The 21,356-nt window shown below is 43.4% G+C and overlaps 1 protein-coding gene across 2 annotated transcripts; it reads right to left on the bottom strand.

Moving 5' to 3' along the window:
- Positions 1 to 13,031: 13,031 nt before the first annotated feature.
- SARAF (store-operated calcium entry associated regulatory factor) lies at positions 13,032 to 21,340 on the bottom strand. 2 transcript variants are annotated; one of them, XM_037379054.1, is made up of 6 exons: positions 21,189 to 21,340; positions 20,611 to 20,786; positions 18,925 to 19,318; positions 15,709 to 15,817; positions 13,826 to 13,944; positions 13,032 to 13,305 (listed from the first exon to the last, which is right to left on the bottom strand). In XM_037379054.1, the coding sequence occupies exons 1-6, from the start codon at positions 21,277 to 21,279 to the stop codon at positions 13,280 to 13,282; spliced, it is 915 nt and encodes a 304-aa protein (XP_037234951.1). In that variant the 5' UTR covers positions 21,280 to 21,340; the 3' UTR covers positions 13,032 to 13,279. The 2 variants fall into 2 exon arrangements, with proteins under 2 accessions (XP_037234951.1, XP_037234959.1); XM_037379062.1 differs by having other exon boundaries at positions 15,709 to 15,814.
- Positions 21,341 to 21,356: the final 16 nt, after the last annotated feature.

Raw genomic sequence — 21,356 nt, 5'->3', positions numbered from 1 at the left:
CAGTAACCTTCCCAGCCTGTGCAGCAGGGCTTCGGGGTGCGCCTGGGCACCCTCCTTGCCACCACACACCCTTTGGCTTAAAACCCTGCCATGGTTTGATCACAGCTCAATTATTTGCATCTTTCTTTTCAGTGTCTGGTGAAGACCTGTGGTGATTTGGGCTTTATGCGGCAGGTTTGGGAGTTTTTTCCAGGGAAATATAAAAATGGACCCTTGCACCACTTCAGTGTAATTCAGCTGTAATGTGGCACTTCCAGCTTTCAGAAAGCTTCTGAGTCAAACTCCGCAAAGCACGTAAATAACCTAAGAATGTAATTTTATTTCAATGAGGCTTCATTTTCTAGATTGGTTTAACGGTGTTTTGATGTTTCCCACCTCTTGCAAAAAATTTTTAAACGCCTTTTACAATTCACATTTCTAGAAGAGTTTCTTCATCATATAATTCCCCTGCACACCCTCAAAACTCATTTGTTAGCCATTACAGAAATGTTTCTGCGCTTGCAAATCTTCCCAGCTGGCCCTGCTTCTACTTAGGTATTTCTAGTTCCCAAGGGCAAGCCCCTTTCTCCAGCCTCCATATATGCCTGCCTGTCATTTCCTTCATCCAGAAGAGGAACTCTGTAATACGGGTATGACATGGGATGGATTTATATATATTTATATAATTTTTTATATAAATTTTTATATATATGCTATGTTACAGATTTATTTGAAAGAGGTCCCCCTAAAATCTTGACCTGAGGTCTATTGCCAAAGCATCGCGCTTTTGCCACCTCCATGCATCTTTCCTCCTGCTTTGCTCCAGTTTGCAGCGGGGGTGCTCAGACCACAGCTGTGCTCTGGTGTTAACAGGCAGCAGGCCTGAGCTGCTCTTCAGGCAGAGAAACTCGAGTGCCTGGGAGGACAGACTCACAGCAAAGCTTTGCCTTTCCAAAATACATGGATGCGACTCGCTGTATTTTAGAAAATATACCTGGCTCTGCAAAATCCAACACAATTTTAGTCTAGCTTCCGTAAGTAGTTTTGACATCACCGTTGCCTACCCCTCTTCCTGATGAACTTGCCTTATTCACAGACAGCTCTTTGCTCAATGCTCTCCTTATCCCAGCCCCACACAAAAGATGCGCTCCCCAGTGAAAAGCTCCTTTGAGCTCTAAATTGAACATTGTCCCTAAGTCAAGTCTGAGCCATTCACAAACCCCCTTAACTCTAGTGGGTGCCCCATCAGATTTATAGGTTAAAACTTGAGTTGCACCACTCCTTAGCTGTGACAGCAGTCAAGTGCTGTTCTCCAGTGCTTTCCAAAAAATCCCACATGTGCACCCCAAGAAATCTTAGTGGCACACGGAAGTGGCTACAGCAATTATTTTGTGGTTGGGATGCTTTCGAGCAGCTTGAATGTAAATAATTCTGCAGTGAATATGTATCCTGAAAGAAATGATCCACATCAAAGCCTGTAATGTCTGCAGAAAAATGCAATGGTAAATAAAAACTTCTGCCAAAACAAGGAACTTGACGTTAACGCTAAGATGGATTGTTTCCATTCTGGATCAGCTGGGAAGCAGGGAGTCGAAACTGGGTTTGTAATAGAAAGCATACTGCAATATTAACATCCATCTGTTACAAAAATAAAGGCACCACATTTAGAACTGTTAAAGTGTTTTAGATGACTCGAGGTTCCTAAGGGAACTTAGGTTCTTTCCTTTGTGTATAATTTCACGATTGGATTTGACGTAAGTGTCCTTCCCCATTCATTCTCTGGAAGCAGTTGTTTTGGTTCGGGGTTGCTTTTTTTCACAGCCTGGTTTTCCTCATCTGTTGTGTCTTTTTGTTGGTTTTTTTGAGTGACCAGATTGCTTAGGCTTCTCTGAAAGCACCACTATTAGTGTTATCTTAATAGTATTTTAATGTTTATCACTTCAACAGAGATCTCTTTACCTTTCAGAAACCAGTCTGACCAGATTTCTCAACTTTTGTACTCTATGCCAGTTTGCTGTAACTGTCTATGTTAGTGTTGTAAATATGTGTTTATGGTTCCAATGTTCTAAAAAACTTACATATTAATTGCTTCACTGCCAGGAAAATAGGCCCTACAAGCACTTGCTTTAAAAATATAATGTAGGATCTATTAACTTCTAAAAAGCTATTCAGAGCCTCACGGGATACATAGACTTCGCAGCATTGTGCTCCAAGAGGACTCTCTTTTGGTGCTAGTGGAGAAAAAGCATTGCTGCCTGGTTTAAAAAAGGTCTCCTTTTTTTTGTTTTGTGTCATATGCTACTTAAAACACACCTCCTGTTTGAAGGCCAGAATGGGCCAAAATTTCAAGCCATTTGCAGCATCATTTGCACTTCAGAAATTCTGCTTTTAATCCTTTTGAAGAAGCTCATTCTGCAGCTTTCAGAATATGCAGGTCTCATGACGACAAGAATCTAATACATTTTTTTTTTTAATGGTCAGTAAAATTCTCTGACGCCTAGCCATTCTGCTGTGGCACCTCCTTCCTTCCAGCAGGAAGGTTTCTGCATCTGTGTGGTGAACAGGATCAGTAAAAAAAAAAACAAACCATATTAAAACTACCTCTGCAAAAAGCTCCTCTTTGGTCAGCAAGGCTGACTTACCTCACCTTGCAGGGTCAGTGGAAATGCCATGTTAGCTCTTCTGCCTAAAACCAAGTGTAATACAGAGACACTTTGTGGGAATACCAGTTTACAGATGGTTATCGAGACTCAGCTACTCATTCTTAAGCTCTTTCAGAAAAGCACACAGAATAGATTGCATCTATTATGGCTTTGCTACCTTCTTGGATAGGAGTTGATACTGTGAAGGGGCAAACTGGCAAAACCATAATTTTATTCAGTACAAAATATCATGCTCAAATAAGGCAGAGACTCTTGAGATAAGTACTTACTGAAAATAATTTTTCTACTCACAGGGCATTTCCTTAAAAGCCATCAGGCTTAATATTTCTACCTATTTTTACACAGCCTTTTGAAAATGTCTTTTGGCTGCTAAAGTATGCCTGTTATCAACTGCTGTGGCTGTGATTTTACCGAGCAGTTAAATCCAGTGTTCAGGCTGCCACTGCCGGACCTGACCCACCACAGCCACCTGGCTCCAAGCACAAACCTGGCACAAACACATGCTGTCAAGTCCAGTTCATTGCAAGATGCTCGGAATGGTTAATTTTGTGCCACCAGACTTACACAGCTCCCATTTATGCGGTTTCCAAATGATTTCAGGCCATGGAAGGGAGAGCTGGTAGGTACTGAGTGCTGTGGAAAACCTGCTCCCCAGTTTGCAGCTGGAAGCTGTACGGCTGGGTGTCAGGGCTAGGCACACAGCACCCGATCCTCTGGAGCGATTCCTGGCTTCTGAGCTGGACAAATAAAGTTGCCCAAGTAACTGTTTTGAGGGGAGGGTAATGTTGTATTTGGAGTTACAGTGCTACAGCCTGAACAGAGGTGCAGCTGCAACACATAAACCTGTTTTTAAATGCCTTTCTCTTACAGGAGCAGGGGAGATTGCACTGGTATAACTGGATTTGGAGCTGTACATCTTTTGTCTTGGGCGACGGCAGGGTAGGAAATAGTGTGCCTGGTGTTTGACAACAGTTATCTGGATGAGCAACTGTTTCTTAAGCAACAGCCCTCAGCTCTTTGCCATGGCTAATTGACAGCGACAGGGATTACGTGGGCAGGAGAGGGGATGTAATGGGCAGTTACTGGGTAAGAGAAAGAATAAGGGAGGAGGAAGGCCCTCTTTAGAAAGAACATGAGGTTCGTTGTGTGGTGGGGCTCAGCTGTTCTGATCATGATCCTGTCCCTTGGTTGCCCCTTCATTCCCAGCAAGTCAAACTCCATGCTGCACGCCTGCTGTCAGTAACTCTCCTGCTGGGAAGAGCCTGGCTTATTCCACTCAGGTTCAGAAATTCCACCAAACTTCCCTGAACACCTCTGGGTTTAACCCACAGTCCTCTCATGCCTGCTTCTCCCCAGGCTTCCTATGCCCACTGCCTTGCGAGTGTCACTCAGCCAAACCCATTTGGGATGTTCACCCCATCTTTAATCGAGTGCTTTCTTCCTCCATGCCCTCCTGCACTGAGCCTTTGCCACATCTTCCGCAGCACAGCAGCCACTGCCTGTTCTCGCACCTCCTGCGGGCACAGGCTCACCCTCTGACACCCAGGCAATATTTATCCCTGAGCCTGACTACCTGGGAGAGCTCTACTTTTGCAGTCTGAGGGGCAAAAGGGGTTGGGGTCGGACAGTGGTGAGGGGAGGGTACCTGAAACCGTGCAGTAAGACAGAACTACACCCAGTGTTAGAGGCAGAAATGCAGTAAAAACGTCTTTGCCACTTGTTTTTTTCCAGAAGACATGAGGATGTATCTCATTCTATCAAGTCCCTGTTCACTCCGGCCCAGCTCTCCAACTTTCACTGTTTGCACCAGCACGACTGTACCGGGGGTGGGGGGAAAAATTGAAAACATGGCCTAGCTAAACACATAAGCTATGTGTCCTTTCCTCTTTGGCTCTGGTAATTGTTCAGTCAACAGAAACATCGTTTCACCAGCCTGAAATAATCCCCCAGAAGCAGTGAAGTGGATGAGCATTTTCCCAAGCACACTCTGTGTGCTCTTCCCTGGAGTTTTACAGGCTTTTCCAAAGGTCATCACTGGTGGTGATGCTGTGGCTTTCGGCACTGGGGAAGGCACACAGGGCAGGACACCTGCTTACCGGCTGGACGAAGCCCCCGAGGGTGTTTTTTGCCTTTTTGTTCCCAGGGTAAGCTGCGGGGCTGCAGCACAGTTTCCAGAGGTTTCACTGATGCAGCTGCACCAGTGCAATACTGGCTAATGGCCAGGTTTGAACCAGGCCTAACGTTTCTTTTAAATACGGAGCATTCAGTGCTCTGTGCAGAGAAAATTACTTTTCGTGTGTGTGTGTGTGTGTGTGTGTGTCCCCTTTTTTTTCCTGAAAAACCAAAAAGCCCCAAACTGACAGCTCTGGGCACCAGCTGCCACTTCCCAGACAGACACCCCAGTTCAGTTAGGACTCTCTCCCTTTTCACTCTTCTTTTGAGTACCTCTGCAGCTCATCTCGGACTAACAAAACTGCCCACAAGGTAGCGAAGGAACGGACATAACGCCTCCCTGCCCCCACCTCCCCCCCTTGCAGGGCGACCTCTGCCCCCAGCTTTTTGTCTGGGGCACCAGCTGGACAGGGATGGTGCCTTACTGGGGAGATACCGAGCCTGGTACATCGGTTTCCTCCCCCAGTTTGGGCTTGGGGCCCTGAGGCACTACTGCAGGATAGTAAAATCATGCCAGCCCTGTTAACTCTCCCCTTGCCAGGCAGCCAGCCTGCTCGGAGACCTTCTCCAGGACAGATGCAGTTGTAACCTGAAATCTGTGGGCTTGAGTAGCACGGTGCATCGTTAGGGAAAAATAAGCTGAAAAAGCTTATGGAAGAAAAATAGTGAAGAAAAAGCAAAATGCAAGCTCTGTTCCACGCTAATTAAAGGTATTTCTCCCTCCAGATCTTGCATGACTTACAAAAGTAGACTGCTAAGGCTAGAAGCAGCTCCTGCAACCCCCCTGTCCTGGGTGGAAAAGCAGACTAGTGTGCTGAGATTTCATTTGTTAAGATCCATGAGATTTGTTAAGATCTGTGACATTTTAAGATCTTCTCTAGATCTAGATGTTACGTGACCACTGTAATAACAGCACATGGTGTAATAGCACAGACTACAGCTCCATCTCTTGAAACACAAACGAAGTATTTCATAATTGGCTTTTCATTTATTTAGGATGTTCGGTACAAATGGCATAGTCATCCAAAATGTTAACCATGCCTTTTCTCCCGATTTCAGTGGGTGATCAGGCCACTTACCGAGATGAAAGAACGTGGATTTTACTTCATCATCAAAGTCCTAACATTAATGTCTCACGCATAAATTTTCCTGGAAGATGGTAATGTTACCTGCCCTTGTCTGACACTTTGAAAAATTAACACTTGTTTAGCAAAGTGTGAAGGTGTCTGAATGCAGTAAGGGCAACTGCTTATTCAAAACATCTGTCTAACAGAAATGCTGAGTAAGGGGGTGCCAACCATCTGAACTTTATTATGAAGTTTGGTCTACATTTAAATTTTTTACCCAGCACATATATTGGGTCAGGAATGCAAAATACCTGTACTCTTCTCTCTTTCCACCTATGCCAGCAAAAGCTCTTGTGCAGTTACAGGCATGCTGTTTGCAGAATTTCAGTACATTGCGCTGGGAAAAGTGCTTATCAGCTAGCATTACCTTTCTGCACTAGGAAGTGGTGCTAGGAGACTTGTCTTTGTATATAAGGATGTAAGAACTGTCACGCTGCCTCAGAGGAAGGCTCTGTCTACCCCAATACTGGACTCTGATAGAGGCCATTAACACCTTCTGCTTCTGGAATTCAAGATCTAGGGATTTTTGAGCCAGAAGTCACATAATGGCTCAGTCACTGATGTGTTGACTTTCTGAGAAATCACCTAATCGTTTCCATTTCATCTGTGGTTTTGGCCTCTAAAATATGCTGCGGTAAGGAGTTTCCTAAACCGGAGGGTTTGTATTTGGAGGTGCATGTCTCTCTGAGCTGGCAAGATTGTAAACGTGTATGGTTAGGCCATACATTTGGAAGGAGAGGAAGAGAATGGCAGGGCTGGCCTGACCCAGCAGCTGAATGCATACAGTGTCCTTGTAAGCCACGTGCAGACCGGGGGATGCAGCTCCTTTAGCATCACACTCCAGCATATCGACTGCCTTCTCCAGAGCATCCCACATCGTTTTTCAAAGGTTGCTGATTGTTCCTTGCCCTTGCTTCATTTGTCATTCCAGGGCATAAAACATTCCCATAGCTCAGCTGTCTTCCTGGGCCTCTCCTGACGTGCTGTCCAAAGGTCATCAAACACAACCTTCCCTCACCCACAGCCTCTCGGCTTGGAGGTCTGCCAAGCTGAGGTGAAGTGGTAGCTCTCGTTGCTTCATGAGGCCTCTCAGGTGCTTGAGCAAACAGAGACTGGAGAGGAACAGATGCCTCTGCAGCACGTTCAGGCTAGAAACACTCCCTGGTTCCAGCCCGGGACTCCTTGCTCTCCCTGCTCTTCTCAGGCTGAACGCTGTCGGAGCAGCTCACGTTTCTCTCATGTTTCTCTCTCAGCTGCTGCAGAAAGTTCTGTTTCTCAGTTATGCCCAAAGCAGCTTTGCAATGTAAAAGTCAGTATCTGTCCAAAACCTAATTTCTCTTTAGCAGCTGCATGAGTTGAACTAAAAGAAATGTATTAGTACCTTGGGTAAAACTGGATTACTTCATTCAAGTGTGGTCTTCCTCTCATCACTTACGTTTGCGCTGTTTCAGCTCTATACACATTCGCTTAAGTTACAGCCTAATCCTCCACTCCTTGCTAAAAAGGAAATAAATCCTTCCACCTGTTATGAAGGAGAGCAAGTAGAATTAACCACCCAAGCTTGCCAGGAGAGAATCACACTGCACTGTGACCCAGGCGGGCTGGCTGCTTTTCCAGTAGTCAGGATGAGGATGCAGGATTTACCTACATAAGGAAAAGAGCCCTTCGCTGCTGACAGTAGGTGTCAGCAGCAGATGACAATTTATGCTGAACAGGATCTCCTTGACTCCAAAGCAAAGACAGGAACAACTTTCTGAGCTGTTTCAGCCTGCTTTGAGCTTGATTTTTACCTCAATTTCAGGAACAGCACAGAGCAGTTTGTTTTCTCTGTGCTGCAACCACGTGAATTTCTGCACTGATCTAACTCCACTTGTTAGTGCTACCAGTTCCTTGCAAGCTACAAAGAGCCCCCAAACAGGTCTGACCTTATTGAACACCAAACCTGTTACCGTTCCAAGTCTCCTACTCTTGCTGGAGTGGTGCAGAAAGCACTGGTGGTATTATATAAATCCACAGCAATAAAGTAATCCTCCTCCTCCTGGAAAAAGAATGTTGATAAAGTATTCCCAGCATGAAGGTCAGCTCTGCAAAGCTGTCCCACCTCAACATTTTATCTGTTAATTTTTTTTTTTATTTTCCCCTCAACCATAATTGTTTTCTGTCCGTTAAAGCAGATGTGATGCGTTTACAGCTGCTAAATGACACAAAAATGACTACAGGAGTTGACTGGGAGATGAATAACTCCCATTACAGCAGCAAGAGGTATTTTGGATTGCTGATAATTTCAGTGCTGCCTCAATAAGTAAGTCCACATGCTGATTACAAGGGTACAGGAGACATACAAAAGATGGCTAGCAGGGGCCATGTTCTCGGGGCCATGATCTCAAGGCCAAATCTCAGAGGATCCTGTACGACATCCAAATGCAGCTGGAGAGCAAAGACTGCACAAGAGTCTCTGTGCCAGGGAAGTCCCAGCAAATCCAGTGAACAAGCACCAACTCCCTGTGCAGGAACTGCTGTTCAAGCAGACAGTGATTTGCATCCACCAAACTTCACAGTGGGTGAAGACTGAACTGGGCTATGGCTCAGGTGGCCCTCGGAGCACAAGGTGTCAGCACATAGCTCTGATAATCGCCCTTAGGACTTCTTTAGAGATACAGGATGAAACTTTCAGCCCCAGTAAAACAATCCCGACACAACTGCTGTCAGAGCTGCCTAATATTTCCTGCTGTTGTGGAAGAAGAGCAATCCAGCAGGACATACTGGGGGCAAAGACTCCACCTGCAAGCCTGACTTTGGCTAGCGCAGGTGTAAACTTGCTACCCTTCACCATGCTTGCTCGCTGCTCTTCCCATTTCTGGCCTTCTTGGTTCATTCCAAGACACACTGCAGCGGGGAAAACACACAGATGCAGGGCCAAGTCCCCTTTCTTGTGCTTGGCGATAGCATTGTGGCATTTTCAGAAGCATCTGGTATCTTTAAACGCACATCTACCTGCAGGATTTGCAATGGCATGCCTGTGGAATGGCTGAGATAGCACAACCTAGGCCAGCTTCCTGGTTGTACAAGTCTTAGTCATTCCTAAGGTAGGATGGAGAGGATGTTTTCAGGTTTTCTCCATGCTGCCAGTTCACCAGTCCTTGACCTGCTCCAGCCACCAGCTGCCAATACTGTACCCTTGGCAAAAACGTCTCTCTGACAGACCGCTGAAAAAGTTCTTTTCACAGACATACTGCCCACGAAGGTAAATTTGCAGCCTGACATTTTGCTCCCTTGACTTCACCTCAACCTCTTCCAGTCCTTCCCAGCTCAATGTACTTTTTGCAAGTGCTTGTCACTTCCCTACTGAAGAAACATTGATACTCAGCAGGAACAGGGGGAACTGTAAGGTGGAAGACTGTGGGAGAGAAGAAATACAGGCCACATAAACAGTCTACTGATTATTTTCATCAGCACCAGCAAAACACAGCTGCAATAGAAACAGAGATGTCAGAAAGAGAAGTTTACCTGTGTCAGGCACAAATTTGCAAAAACAAGAAAATTGGCTGCAAAGGAAGGTTTCGGCAAAATGCTGAGGGTTATGGAGCCTCTCCTGCACAACACTTAGCCCTGAACTGCCCCAATAGGTATGAAAGGAGAACAAAGGACCCAGCAGTATGCTTTATTACACACAACACTAAACAGCAGCACTGTCTCTTGGAACAGATTGCACCTCCGTGAGACTTTTTTTTTTTTTTAAACTGTTGTGGTTTTGCTCATATACTTCAGTTTGGAAGGAGCTGGGCTATTTCTGTGCCAGAATCACTGGTTGATACATACTCTGAAAATACCAAGAACTGATACTAATTTACTACAGAGGGGAAAATACAACATTTGTAATTGGTGCTAAATGGACAACAGCCTGTGTACAAATACTGTGCTTTCAGCTTTTACATAGCTGTGCAGGCAGCCATTGCATGCTACTTTATTCCAGCAATTTCTCTGTGCAACAACTTCTAGTGCTGGAAATCATGCCACCTGACTTAATTTCCTTTTTGGAACTTAATGATGTAAAGTGATGATCACAGAAGATTATTATTTTTTATTAAGAAAACCAACCAACCATCTCACCTTGCTGGTAAATCTAACACACACCTTGTACCCAGAGAAAAAACCAAGTTGCATAGCATGCCAGTCTGCAGAACTAGCGAAGATCTGACCTGGGAGCTGAGTCACAAGACAGAATGGCACAGAGAAAGCTTATCTCTGTGCATCTTTTTTTTTTCTTTCATCACATGCTTCAGGGGAAGTCAGCTGTAAAACCAGGAGTTTCGTTCCTGTAACGAGCTTTAGCTTTGTGTGAGGATGTAAGCCATGTCAGCGTGTGAGCAGAACTAGTCCAAGGTGCCAAACAGAACTGCAATTATCCTACAACAGCATTTAACAGTTTAGGCATTTACATATGCCTTGCAACTATGAAGCTGCTGTGAAGATACTGCCAAAAACTCTGTCCGGGAGGAGGAGGAAGACTAGGACCTTCCGATCAGATGTTTAGGAAGGAAGCTTAAGATTTCTCACAAGCATCAGTTCTTCCACAAGTCCTTTTCATTCAGGAGCCTCACCAACATCCTTGATCACTGATCAAGGAAACTTTTATATCAGAATTTGCAGGCCTCCATTTAACCCTGCTTTACCACTGCCAAGAAGCTGAACTGCCTCTATGAGCAGGCCATGTCCCTCTTCAGCAGGGATGCATTCTCAGTATAAGAAGCAGATCCATCAGCTGCTGTCCCCAGGGTAAAGCTCTGCTATATCCACAACTGGGAACAGCGGCAGCGATCGTAACTGCTTCTGAAAGCTTCAGCTAATTACCTTGTAAAACCAGGAACTCCCCGACATAACGGAGCTTTTCTGCAGACATATGTGAAACTTTGATTTATAAGAAATCTTTCATTTCCTTACGTGGTGCATTATTTTGCTATTGAAAATCCAACCAGTAAAATAACTCAGTCTGGTTTTGTTCTGGTAAAACAATATGCAGCTTAGCAGCTCTGCAACTGGGGGTAAATGATGTTATTATACCACCTGAGAAGTGGACAATGAGACAGAGCTGACCCTGAAAAGCAGACAGTGCCATCCCTGCAGGTCTTAGAATAGTGCTTTAAGGACAAAAACACTCCTTATTTACTTATTTCATTACTTTATTAAAGGGAAGGGTAAAAACGTGCTATAAACAGATTCACGAACTATGGTAATTCATCAGGTTTATGCATCAGATCACATTTCATACAGAAACTATAAATACAAGTAAAAACATTGTCCAAAACATTTCACAACACATCATAATTTGAGAGCAAACCTCACTTCAAACTACCCAGTTAGCAAAAATCCAGTTTCATTGTTGCGTAATTAGTTGGCAGAGAGTATTGACTGTACAAGTTGCAACCTGAATACACCTAGAAATAAGTAAAAACTCTGAATTCAAAGTAAATTATTTTGCTATATTTGGTCACAAAGATAAAGATTTATCATATTCTGTCCCTAACAAACAGTAAAACTTTCTAATAGGCCAACAGTAAGGTCTTTGCTATTTCCTTTCTAGGTTGACAGAACAGGCTATTAATGAAGAAATTTCCCCCCCAGTCCTCAAGCAGCTCTGAGAAGCAAACCAGTATTTTATCCTCAATTTATCAATTTTATCACAATGCTCATGTTTTCAGTGCAAGCTCTACACTTTTTTATAGCTTCCATTGACTCCTTAAAGATTTCTATGTATTTTTTGTGGTTGTTGCTTAAACCACACATTGAACTCAAGTATTATCATTTGAGCCAATTATTTCTGTACTCATGAATGGACATAGCTGCTGTTTGATGAGTAACACTGAAGTCACCACCTCAGACTAACCATCCCTGCTAAATCTCCTTGTGGAGGTGCAGCCTGTAGCAGCAAAACAGTGCTTTGCTTTTGCTGTAATAGTTTACATCAACTGCAAGACAGTATTTTCACAAGAATGAAAGTTGTGGTTCTCAGACTGCTACCGGCACAGAAAAGCTGTGCACACACACGCTTCTAAGCGGTATTAGGATGGCCTCTGGAGAAGACCTGGTGATCAAGCAGCCCATTTTTCAGTCCTTCCCCCTACCCCAGTCCTGAGTAGTTTCTCTTGGTTTTTTGCAGAAATGCCTCTCCCAGGGCACAGTCAATCATGCCAGAACTATATGACACTTCTCAGAGCCCCAAAACATCAAACCCTCTCTGCCTCCTGCTCTTTGACAGCACTTCTTTTTTAAAAACCACATTTGAGGGAGTTTACATCTCATTAGACATTCAATTTCCTCTCTTTGCTTAGTCTCAGGGCCTGCCATGCTCTAGAGATACTATCAGCTTTGGATTAAGACTGCTCCCTTCCCTTTAGCAAGGAGCATCTTTGGATTACTGTGTCCTGGACAGATCATTTAGCAGGACAGATTGTTCACGTAAGTTGTCACAGCACTGCTGACAGCCACTGTAAAAATGAAAGTCCAGAGCCTCAATATGGGCAAAGCGTCTGTAGCCACCTGAATTTAAGTGACCCACCTTCCAGAAAAATTGTCCAAATCAGACAAGGACCATCTCAACTCATTTCAGGGTCCCCCCCCCTCCAATTTATACACAGAATTCCCCAGGTTTGCACAGCCACTTGAATAAACCCTAAAACATGGGAGTGTCCTCAAATCTGCAAATTTTGGCTCCAATTTTATATCTGTCATATAGCACAGATACAAGCATTATGTTAATGTTAGTCTCTGTATATCTATAGTTTTGCTTTTTTCCACTAATGAAAAATGCCAATGCTCATCTTCGTAGCTGACTGCACTTACAGTAACGTTCACATGAATTTTATGAAGACAAACAGAAGTAGCTTCAAAAAACCAGCACCCCTTAGGTATCAGGTGGATTACACACTAGGCCTTTCAGATGCTGGACCACCAAGAAAAAGAAGAACACTGAGAAATTCCAAATTCAACAAAGTTAAGCCCCAAACACAAGTAAGCCACTTGCTTTGAAAATCTGGTAAGGCTATCATTGCCGTAATTCCTCAAGCATAGACAGATATATAGGCACTGTAACATCATTCTTAACCTGGATGAGTTTATTTTGTGTCTTATGAGAAGCTGCTGGTTTGAAACAGTGGATGTTCCAGCACCTGCGATACTCTAAACAAGAGTGAAGGTCCACGTTTCCACAGGGAAAGAGAGGAATCCTTTGCCTAGTCCTTCATACCTCATATCCATTCTGAAGCCTACTACTAATAAAAAAAAGTACTAGTACACAGGAAGAGTTAGTTCAATCACTCAGATCCTGTAACATCAAGAATTTCATCTTCGTTTTGTGCCCCCAAAGCCTGCAAAGAAAAAAACCAAAAACACTGTCAGCTCCACCATAATCTTTCCACTGAGCTCTCTAGTTCTAAAAAGGCTAAAGGAGGCAAGCAAGATGAATTAAACATATTTACATAAAGTAGAACAGCAAACAACTGTGGGCTGACTGGCCTGAAATACTCTGTTCTTGCAGATTAGACAACCTGCTTTCTACAAAAAAATCAGTTTTTTTGATGTTTTCTAGAGAAGGGCATGTATAGTGCACACCAAAGGGGAAAGCTTTAAACTAATGCACCTTACAGATGAAGACAAACCCAGTAACAGTGGTACCATGCTCACTGTAGGCCTGGGGAGCTTCACATCCCACAGTGCTGCCCTACTTCCACAGGAAATGGAAATAAGGGACATTGTTACATGCCCACCTATACCAATTGGTAAAATAAAACAAAGAATGTTTGCTAAACCTCAGCTAACATCTGAGGTTTAATTTTGATAGATCAAAGCCTCTCAAGCTTCAGGAGATTAAAAGGTATTTCGCCTTACCAGAAGCGGTTCTTGTTCCCGAACTGCTGCTTTGTGTGGAATTGCTTGACTGCCCATTCATTGGAGGTGCTGCTGCGGGATCTGTCCACATACTGCAGTATGGGGAACGTGGCTGTGCTCTGGTGAGAGACAGAGTAGAAGGAAGACTTTGGTAGTGACCTTATGAAAAATTAAGAAGTTACCATTCCAAACAAGTGGACTGCATCTCTGAGGGAAAACTGTAAGCAGACAGTTGTTTCAAAGCTGGAAACCTCCTTATTTAATGTAATTAACATGTTGAGAGCAAGGATATCTAGGGTTATATATCAGTGTTTGACTCGCTGATCTACATTACTTGCTTCTATAGATATGGAATTTCCTGCTGTTTAAATTTATGAAGAACTCTCTCACACTTTCTGACACCAGCATTTTCAGGCACATCATTTCAAACAACTAAAAATTAAAAAAAAAAAAATAGTGGGCCAAAGACTGTTTTAAAGGAAGAGATGCCCAAGTTAGGAAGCTTGTTCATGCACTTGGACTTGCATATTCAGTTAGGCCTCTAATCTTGTACCATAAGAGGTGGCTACTGAAATGGGGTGTGTGTATAAATCAAGGAACCAACCTGCATGTAGATAACACATAAATATAATGCTTAAACACAAGGGTCATGGTTTTGAGACTTAAGAAATAGTCAATAAAACCTTGAACACATTATACCTTTTAAGAATTTGCAGTGGGATTAATGTAATAAAACAAGATCATAATATCCTTTTGGTTGGAAAAGACCTTAAAGGTAATTGAATCCAAGATATGACATCTAAAGCTCTATCCAAAGTAATTTTGTAGTTAATTTCCACTGTTGATAGCATCACGGTCCCAGTTTCATTTTACTTGACTCTGAGATCAAGACTGCACATTAGACACTTTAGGTCTAAATTATCTTATCTTCCAAGTTTTCACTTCCTCAACAGGCAACCCTGATAAGGCTTCTGTCATTACCAAAACCCCGCACTTTACAATGGAGGAAGATGATTTAACACACTCCTGTCTACATGATCTTACTCCCAAACTTTCAATATAAAAACCCCTTATGTATAATAACTTCTGTTATTATATTTAATCTCTTACATTACTGAATTCCTCCAGGATTAGACTTGATACACATGCAGTTATTTGATCACTAAAGGAAACTGCCTGGGCTCTAAAGATTCCCTGCAGGAGCCATGTATTTTCTTTAGCGAAGGCTGAAATGGCAGCAATTGCTCCCTTTAAACTGTTTATCTAAACCTAACGCATTTTAAAAGTGTTTAGCAAATATGATGAACAGATGTTTACTCCAGCACTGAAAATGCTTTTGAATGCTGTTTCTGTTACGTTTTTCCAAAAATGCAACTTATGTATGACCTGCAAGTCCTTTGGAAGACCACACCTCCTGTATTTTAAACACATGGGCCTTCAGGAGATTAGATTAAAGGCAGTTTAATCTGACCACACCAGGTATCACAGAAGAGCAGCTGCCATCCAGACTGACTTTAGGAGAGATAACACTGATACAGGAGACCTATCTGCAGACAGTTTTATGCTTATTATCATCTGTGAAGTCTGCAGATGGAACATTTAAATGTAAAATCATCTTAAATTTGCAAGCCATGCCCAGTCAGAGTAATCAGCTAGCTAAAGCAGAATAAAGAACCTCCGTCCTCCCAATTTTAGTTCCCCAGAAACATGTTTAAAATGGCTCTGCTGGTGGAGCTATAGACTGCTCCTCTATTGTTCTAGAGGTAGGATTTTACAGCTTGAACAATACAGGCCTGAAAGCTTAGAAACAATGTAAACAGAGTATATATGACATACCCCCTGAAAGCTTAAACACTTGGAGTCTGAGAGCATGCATATTTTACCTGTGACTGCCAGCCAAGTAGCCTAGCAAGCCTCCCGCTCCTAACCCAGTCCAAAATCCTGGTCCTGAATCGGTTCCAGGAGATGAATGAGTCCCAAAGCTGTTGTCTTCTTAAACAAAACAAAAATGGGAAACATCTGTTAGTGCCACCTAATCCTCAGGCTAGCTCTTGCAACAAGACTCTCCCCTGTTAAAGATAATGGAAAATTAAACAATAAACTCCACCTGATTTCAGTAGATCCTTGATCAAGTTTAACTTGAAAGGCCTCACAGTTCAGAAAGCAGGAAAAAACATAAATGAACACAAATGTAAAGAGTTTTACATTAAAATTAGCTTCCGTTCAATCTCACAGCCCTGATGTTTGCAAAACATGGCAAAGAATTCCTGCCTGCAGATTTACAAACAGACAAATTAGATTAAAAATAGAAAAGGAAATGGAGAAAGAATAATCTGCTCAAGGTCACATAGCAAGCCAGAAGCAGACACAGGAACAGAAATCAAATACATAAAACCAAACAGTGAAATAACCACTAAAACACAGAGCTTCTAATCTCACTCAGAACAGCTGCACATTTTGAGTAACAGTGGCTCAGCCTAAAGGCTAAACTACTTCGTATTGTTTCATTTCTGGTAATCCTAGTCTGGTATCTGTTATCAAAAGATATGCTAACTGCAATCACATTGCAAAGTTTTTATTATGCGTGAGTCACCAAGCTTGACAAATACCTTGCTGAAACTGCAAGCGTATCAAGTGGGTTGTGGGGGGGAGGAGAGACACATTTTTTTACCTGTGACCTGCATAACATGAGGTTCTGACTCAGAACAAAATGCCTTCCATTTAAAAAAAAAAAAAAGAGAAAATGCAAAACCGAAGTAGAATCATTTGCTGGTCTAGAGAAAAACATGGGTGCAAGAATAAGCTTCAACCACAGATTTAACACGTAAGGAAGTGTAAAAGGCAAGGACTGAAAATAACATCAGGGCCTCTCTGAAATATGCCCACCTACACAAGCGGGCAAGATTTACTATGTAAAAGTTCTACAGGACTTAGTTTGTCACCAAACTGGTATGGATTGTTTATAATTACGGAAGAGACACCCCCACCCCCCGTTTAAACAATCAGTTTACATCTACATTCGATTTGATGTTGAATTTCATTTTGAATGCATTGGGGGAAAAATGAATGCTTATTGGGTCAATAACCATTAAACTATGCTGATCTGGAACACTACCAACAACAACAACAACAAAAAAGTACTTAATTTACTATAAAAACAATGTTAATCAGGGAGATGAACCAACTCGTTTGTTCAAAAGCACCATGGCTGAATGTTGACTCAGAAAACTGAGTCATTTTTTACTGAAATATCTAGAGTAAACATTAAGGAACATGTCAAACCACTAACAGAGAAAAAGTAGAATTTAATTAAGATAGGCTAGCTAAACAAGTTTCACAGGACACATTCTGCACGTTAAGGGGATTTTAAAATGAAGCAAATAAAATATTAACAGCAATAAGTCAACAACATTGCTTTCCATTACTGTGCAGATTTTCAAAGACTAAAAATACATTCCCGAACACAAAGATGTACACATTCAGAGATCTGCTTAAATGTAAGGCAGACACTAAATGCATGAAGTAGCATAACACTTCATATTTTTAAGCTGGCCCCACATTCAAGGAGTTTTCCTCCTTACTTTGAAATCTAAGGAAAAATCATTGACATTAATTATTAAAAATGTCATAACTTAAGCCTTAACATGCACATTGGGAGCCATGTAAGTGCAAAGTATTTTCAGTAATTACCACGAAAACTTATTTTCAAGGCCCTACCCTCGCTAGATTTCAGACTCTTGCAATGACAAATGCAGTGATGCAGTTAACTGACAACGAACAGGATGGAAAAAGAGAAAGTAACTCTTCATTCGTTTTGCTTGCTCCCAGTATGACAAAGACCTCTCTTATAACCATGGTTCTTAGTAACTGTTTCAGTAATGCCAGTGGCAAGTGGCATGCCCACACAAAGTCACAGATGCACATGCAGGATAGGCAGACTGTCTGAAGTCTGAAAGAACTACATCGAAACCGATTTGCAAAGCCACTAGTAACACAGAAGCAGAATCCCTTTAATTTTCTGCTGCAGGTACATCTGAAAGTTTCTGGGGCACATGCCCTGCATAAGGGTATCCAAAAGAGTTATACTGGCACCCTCTGTTGGCCAAGTGGCTCGAGGAAACCTGGAAGAAAGCATTAACAAGCATCACTAAAATACAAGCTTTTGACTAAGCCTTATCTGTTCTATTTTTTGACTTGATAGACCCCTTTCTCTCATGAAAAAACCCACAAAAACAAACAAACAAACAAACAAACAAAAACCAAAAAGGAAAAGATTGAGATTATGCGACTTGTCAGAATGTAATTTGCATTCCAGTGCTGTGAGCATCTCATGTTTGCAGGGTTAAATGAGTCGGTCAGACACGCGATGGATAACATTTATTTCCCTTAGACACCATGACCACCTAAGGCTGACCACTTTCAAGTGACAAAAGTCATCAGTTTTCTGGGAAAAGATAAAATGCGTCTTTTCCTAGCAGTAGCTCGGTCACTGCTTATACAATTTCCAACTTCAGATGAAAGGCATCACATGAGGCTGAGGTGCTGCACCTCTAATGATAGTTCACAGACACTGTTATTTGCTCTGGGAACCAAATCTTCCAGCCACTGGGACTACACTGAAGCACCTATTAAAACGGAGGACTGCTACATGGCACTCAACTGCATCAGCTGCTCTGTGAATGAAATCAGGAGTCAGCAGCCCAATGGCTTAAAGATCCTTCTGCAAAGTTTTAAAGTGCTTCTTTGGCACCCGTTTGTTTCTGCCTGGGCAAGACTATTCTCTCTTCCAGATCACTTACGAAAATTACTCTTCCCTCCCACTACCCTCCTGTTTCACAGCATTTGAAAAGAACACTTGCTGAGCATTTCCAAAGGCTCAAAGGGCAGCTTGTTGCATAGCCTGCCCTGAAAGCCTATGGGAAACCAAGTTCTTATTTTCACTTTTGAACAAAGAACAACAGAATGCAACGCTGCAGCCAGTGCAGCAGAGTCAACTGCCAATGCATTGGTTCTAAGTCTATCCCACCCGCAGTTACTGCACATAAAACAGTACAACACTGCTTGCTCTTTTGAGTATTCTAAATGGCTGAGAACCCTACCTGTGAAGGTGGACTTAAAACCAGGAGGAGGAGGTGTTTGCTGACTCTGCCAGGAAGGCCTAGTGAATCCATCACTGCCCCCCAAACTCTGGGTTTGAGGCTGCTGGTTACCAAGGAAGAGCTTGTACACTCCAAAAGCAAGAACCAGAAGAACAATTATAACGATCGCTCCAGCACCAGAATCGGAAGATTCTTTTCTTGACTGATAATAGCTAGAGCCAAAGCTTCCAGAGTTCTTCACTTTCCTTTCACCTTCCTCAGTCAGCTCTAGCCTGAACAGCAAACTACAGGAGCCTCTTAAGATGTAAGGATCATCTGGATAATCGTAACCTTCACAGCTCACTTCCATTTGTCCGAAACGGTCGGTATTTTCCAAGTCTGCTTTGCACTCCCACTGAAAAGATAAACACAATACAAAGTAAAACCTGCTCCAGAGATGAAAATACCTGTTTTATTCTCCAAATATGCTCTGAAATAAGGCTATAATTACTAACAAATTATGTAAAAGGCCACAGGGTAAGAAATTTTTGAGCACTCTTATTTTGAAAAGGACTAGCAAACTGACGTTAAATAAGAATGTTTTTTCAAATCCTAAAGTTAAAAAAAAATCCGATCTTTCAGAACACAGAACAGTTACAACTCTGGAAGATTTTGTTTTTCTTCACAGAACAAGTTTTTCAAGTATCCCTTCTTTGGTATAGGAACACTTTAAAAAAACCCAAACCTCTGTACCCTGTGCGACAGTTACTTAATAAATGCCTGTCCCACATAAACTGGACGGCATCTACAAAAACGTAATATGGAAGCCTGAAATTCACTGCACCTGATTCCATTTGCATCCACACAGAAATCATGAAAAATTGGGACAGACATCATTCGTCACTCATATGCAACACTTCACAATCAGAATGCGATTTGACAGTTCAATATATGAGGATTCCTCAGTCCCACATTTCCTTGAAGTAACAGAACTTAGGTATCGCCTCTAACTGCAAGTGACACGTAATGGGGGTGGGTGGAAGTAGTTTCTGCATTAATAGTCCAGGACAGCAGTACCAACTGCCAATTCAAAATTGACTGTAATTTTACAATATTGTATCAGTTTTAACAATTATCTTTATGCTCGATTCCTGGTTAATCTATTGGCATAAATGTACGTAATAGCTATCAAAACAGAAATACATAATTATTTACTGACTAGTACTGACGCACTAACATGCAAGAGGAAGTAATTATGTCCGAAATTTAGTTTTTAAAAGGTAGGGCTGAAGAGATGCAAATATTTATTGCGTTTCCAACTCTAATAAAAATTGGAAACCCATGCAGCAATATCAAAGCAAGAGCACCCTTTGAGGTTCACAAAAAAATGGAAATCATGCAGCAGTAGCAAGAGCACCCTTTGGGGTTCACAAAACTTTGGTTTTATAAACTTGAGGAACATTTTAATTAAAGCCAGCGAAGGTTTGCTATGCCGTGTTTTTACATTAGGGCCTTCAGGGATATACCCGCAGCAGTTCTGGAAAATCCAAACCCAAGAAGTATTTAGGTTGTTTTAGTTGTCAAAGGTCCTCTAACAAAAAGCAAACTGAACGGGTACGCTAGCCCACGACTATACCCTCCTTCAAAAGTTACCAAATCTGGGGGAATAGGATGCCATTAAACATTTACCAAGTTTTAAACAGTTACCTGCACATCATAGCCATCCCAACCTTTGTTGTAACACTGGACAACCTCAGGGGTACGGGAACATCCAGCCGTGCCTCCCGTGCACTGCAGCTGCGGGACGGCAGGTGTCCGCCGGGACGCGGTGTGCTGGCCTCGGCGCAGGGTGAGCGCCCGCACCTCCCGCAGCAGCACCCTCCCTGCAATAGGCAGCACAAAGGTCACCGCAGCCACCGGGGCCTCCCCTCGGGAAGGGGCTGACGGCACAAAGCCGTGAAGCGAAGCTCCAGCAAGCGCCCGCCGCGCCGAGGGGAAGGCGGCGGCTCCCCGCTGCCCTCGGTGGGGGCGCTGGGCCACCCCCCTGAGCGCGCAGCTGCCGGGGACCGCGCGGCGGGGCAACTGCTGCGGCACAGGCCGATTTAAAGGGAGCTCAAGCCAAAAAGCCCTCCTGCCCGGGCCCCGCTACGCCCCCGCCCCAGGCCGCCGTCGCCACCCCAGCGGCGCTGCACAGCGCTAGGCCGTGAGCAGAAGCCCCCGCCCTGCCGCCATGGAAGGGACAGCAGCGGGGCTCGCAGAGACATGCTCAGCCCCACACATCTCACCCGGCTGGTCCCAGCACCGCGCGGGGCCGGCGGCAGCACACAGGAGGAGCAGGAGCCCGGGGGAGACCCCGGCCCGCCCGACGGCCACCATGACAGCGCCCCTGACAGCCCAGAGGTGAGTCAACCCCCTTCTCCGGGGGAGGCACCTCTCATTGGATAAGCCTAGCG

Source organism: Falco rusticolus, chromosome 1 (assembly GCF_015220075.1).
Source record: "Falco rusticolus isolate bFalRus1 chromosome 1, bFalRus1.pri, whole genome shotgun sequence".
NCBI classification, from domain to species: Eukaryota; Metazoa; Chordata; class Aves; order Falconiformes; family Falconidae; genus Falco; species Falco rusticolus.
This window is presented reverse-complemented; position numbering and strand designations above follow the sequence as displayed.

Coding starts and splice junctions, on each gene's coding strand:
- SARAF (XM_037379054.1), bottom strand. CDS start 21,279: ATGGTGGCCGTCGGGCGGGCCGGGGTCTCCCCCGGGCTCCTGCTCCTC. Junction 15,818..18,924: donor TTTTAAGTCCACCTTCACAG/GTAGGGTTCTCA, acceptor GTTTTGTTTAAG/AAGACAACAGCTTTGGGACT. Junction 13,945..15,708: donor TACTTGGCTGGCAGTCACAG/GTAAAATATGCA, acceptor GTCTCTCACCAG/AGCACAGCCACGTTCCCCAT.